Source organism: Chrysochloris asiatica, unplaced genomic scaffold (genome assembly GCF_000296735.1).
Source record: "Chrysochloris asiatica unplaced genomic scaffold, ChrAsi1.0 scaffold00024, whole genome shotgun sequence".
NCBI lineage: Eukaryota > Metazoa > Chordata > Mammalia > Afrosoricida > Chrysochloridae > Chrysochloris > Chrysochloris asiatica.
This window is the reverse complement of record NW_006408542.1, coordinates 7,126,973-7,130,767: the sequence shown is the minus strand read 5'-3', so window position 1 is coordinate 7,130,767 and position 3,795 is coordinate 7,126,973. Positions and strand designations below refer to the sequence as shown.

Below are 3,795 nucleotides of genomic sequence, written 5' to 3'. Positions count from 1 at the left end.
GTTCAAGCTCACCAGCTGCTCCTCGTAAATCCTATACAGGGTCGCTATGGGTCAGAACCGACTAAACGGCACTTAACAACAACAACAAATAGGTCATTATAAACTCCTGGCTACGACCTTACCTCAATGGTTCTCTAGAGGGAGAACTGGAGTGGACTGCCTTATCCCATATGAGGTCATGGATGAGTTATCATAAGTGCTTACTTACAAATGCTCAAGAAATCCAATCTATACTCCTTTTAGCAAGAGTGAGGCTTTTTTATTCAATTTTGCAAAATCAGGTGTCAAACCCAGAAAACCAAGGCAGAATTTTCTCTCCTAGCTTGAGAAAGTCCCTCCCCTGGTTCCTCATTGATTAACAATCTCCCTGGACAGCTGCCTACTTTCCCTTGGGTAGCATTCTTAGTTAAATTCCTAGTTGTCGAACAGGTCCCCCAGTCTATCCTGCTCACATACCCCAGGTGCCTAGGGCCCTGTTGCTCTCTCAGTCAATAATCTCTGTCTAGTCTAGCAATTTCCTGGACCCCCTTAGTCCTGAAGATGGGCCATCTTGAAAATTCATTTCGCATGAAAATTCTCATAATTGTTGTTAGTGAGAACACATTTTGGAACAAATCTTTGGGAGAGCAGTTTGTTACTATATATCAAAAACTTTTAAAAAGTATGCTTTGAACCTTTTATAACACATATTAATAGTAATAATCCCTAATGTTCACTGTAAATTAGTTTATTACTGGGAAAGAAATGAGGAAATGACTAAGAATATATCTGGTTTAATAGCATGCATTAAAATTCATATTTTTGAGGAAGTTTAATAACATTAAAATGCTCAGACTCACAATGTAGGCATAAGTAAAAATAAAAAGGATTTTAAACTACTTAAATAACTGGCTTCCAATTATTTGTGTGTTTGTAATATTAATAAAACACTGGAAGGAAAATAATACAACAAAGCATTAGTGTGGCTTCTTTCTGGGTCTAGTGAGTATCCTACAGAGCCACTATGCTCCATATTCTTAATGTTACTGATAAGTGCCATCGAATCAGTCCTGACCCATAGCAATCCTGTATAGGGTTTCCAAGGAGTGACTAAGTGAGCTTGAATCACCAACCTTGTGGTTCAAACTGACCTTGCAGTTCAGTGCTTTATCCCACAGCACCACACCAGGATTGTTTTTTATAGTGAGCATGATTTTTATGGTGGAAAAATGTTTCAAAAACTAAGTTATCTGCTGACGACTGGAAGGCAGGCTTGCAGCGTATACCCTTTGGTTGGATGATGATGCATGGAGGGGACTGTAACCATGGCAATGAAACGATATACGATAGGATGAATGTAAAGCTAATGTTCTCCCATGTAAGCTATCACATAATTCACAATAAAACATTTTTTTTAAAGTTATCTTACTGAACTTGTGAGTTATGAGAATTATCAGTGATTGTTATTTTTGTTCATTTTTCTCAGTTTTCCAAATTTCCTATAATAATCCAAACAAACCAAACCCAATGCCATCAGGTAGATTATGACACATAGCACCCCTATATAGGGTTTCTGTTGTGGTGCTGTAGGATAAGCATATGAGAACTGTTCTTTCAAGGGCAGCTCTTGTTTTCCGAGCTGCCATGTGGTAGAGCCATGTGGGCTACCTCAAGTCTTTGCTAAGAAGAACCGCCTACTGCCTTCTCTCTGAAAGTTGGCTGGCTTACTGATCATTCTTCCTCGGTCAGCCATTTGTAAAGTCCAATCTGCCTTCAGCCTTTTACAACAGAGTAAGCTGGGCCCCTGCCCCTTTATGTCATGTGGGAATTGTGGGATTGAATTCCACCCACGTGGCAGGCAAGCATCTTGGCTCTAAGCAGTCCATACCAGTGACAGTACTGCAGGGCACGTCACTGAGTTTGCACCCTGCTGTCTGTCATCAGCCTGCCATACACTGCACGTAACTCATAGCATTAAGGATTCGATTGGGGGTCTTAAGTAACCAATCTGGATAGAAAAATTAGTTTTGAGCAGTTGTCCAGCATCCTGCTGTTAGCAATGTGGACATAAACAATAGCTGGCTTAGACTTCAAGCTGCACTACAGGAATTTTCACTTCCCTCCTAGAAGTTCAGGTTTAGATAGGTGGTACTTAGTTCAGGAGAGTTCACATCTCAGTAACTGCTGAGAAAGAGCGCCCTCATTATCTGATGGGAGTGCCTTGGCTCCTGAGTGTTCTTGCAGCATGCCTAAAAGACCTACTTTTAATTCACATGCCAGTAGTCTGGCTCACCAGATCTGATGCATTTGCAGTTCCAGGAGATGCCTACACGGATTATGTTGCTACAAGATGGTACCGAGCTCCTGAACTTCTTGTGGGAGATACTCAGTATGGTTCTTCGGTCGACGTGTGGGCTATCGGTTGTGTTTTTGCAGAGCTCCTGACAGGCCAGCCTCTCTGGCCTGGAAAATCAGATGTGGACCAACTTTATCTGATCATCAGAACACTAGGTATGGAGTGTATTTTATACCTTACACAGTTGCTAAATTATTAAAGTAATAGTAATAAAAACAAGAGCTTTTTTGCTTCTCCAACATGCTGGGTTGTGCTGGGCACTGGGTTGTGGCCAAACCCCAATCCTTTTCTCAATATGTCGAGCCATAACTCCTTTCAATGGGAAGTTTTTAGATGCCTTTTCAAGTGAAATCCTTTAGCCATGGAATAAACACCATCTGTTTTCTACATTGAGTTAAGATGTTGTTGTTAAGTACTGTGGAATCAGTTCCAACTCATAGTGACCCTGTACAGGGTTTCTGAGGCTGTAAATCTCTACGGGAGCAGAAAGCCTCATCTCTCTCCTGCAGAACGGCTGGTAGTTTTGAACTGCTGACCTTGAGGTTCACAGTCCCACTAGTAACCACTGTGCTACCAGAACTCCTTCATGACGGCTAGGCCAGAGAATTAATGTAGCTTGACTCAGTTCCCATTTGACTCCAATAGATTATTTTGGAGAATTTTGCAGCATTAAAAAATGTGGGTAGAGTATCACTGGGGACCATACCTTAAGCATTTATCACTTGTTTGATTGATTTCCTAAAAATGATTGCTAAAGTTTACAATAAACTTTGGCACACTTGTGTTTGAAACCTAAGTCTGACACTGAGTAACCTTGAACAAGTTATCAAACCTCTCTGAGTCTTGGTTTTCCTTATCTGTTCAGAGGAGATTAAAAATAGCACATATTGTAAGTTTGTAATGAGATTAACAGATAATGTGTGTAAAGAGACAATATACAGACCAAATCACAGTTGGTCTTGAGGATTGGATGGAATTATTAGCCTTACCTGAGAAATCATGCTTTTGCAGTGACCCCATTGCTCCCAAATCCGTAGAAACACTTAGACTCAATATTTCTTTCATGTCTGGACCCTAAAAGTTAACCATTTAAACACTGTGTTATTTTAACTGGATTCATTGTCAGTTACATGGTTTATACTTTACAGGAAAACTAATTCCAAGACATCAATCGATCTTTAAAAGCAACCAGTTTTTTCACGGCATCAGTATTCCTGAACCAGAAGACATGGTAAACTGCTCTATTTGTGATTCCTTGTTGCTATATTGCTGCCTTCTTTAAGGGAGCAGTAGTTTTCTTTTTAATATTTGCGTTTTGGTCTCCTGTCTTCCTTATGATTAATATAGATCTGAGAAACTTCATAAAAATGAACCCAGTGAATGCTTTGAAATTTTGCTTATCCAACGCATTCAAAGATTCATTCAGTGTCAAAAATGAAAGTAAATTTAGTTCTGTACAT

The 3,795-nt window shown here is 39.9% G+C and overlaps 1 protein-coding gene across 1 annotated transcript in view; it reads left to right on the top strand.

The window, feature by feature from the left end:
- The window catches only part of CDKL4 (cyclin-dependent kinase-like 4), a 47,332-nt gene that overhangs the window by 33,547 nt on the left and 9,990 nt on the right, over positions 1–3,795 (top strand). Inside the window, exons 5-6 of the mRNA XM_006839379.1 lie at positions 2,293–2,490; positions 3,484–3,566. Of these exons, the coding sequence (XP_006839442.1) occupies positions 2,293–2,490; positions 3,484–3,566 (281 nt within the window). The remainder of the gene's footprint in view (positions 1–2,292; positions 2,491–3,483; positions 3,567–3,795) is intronic.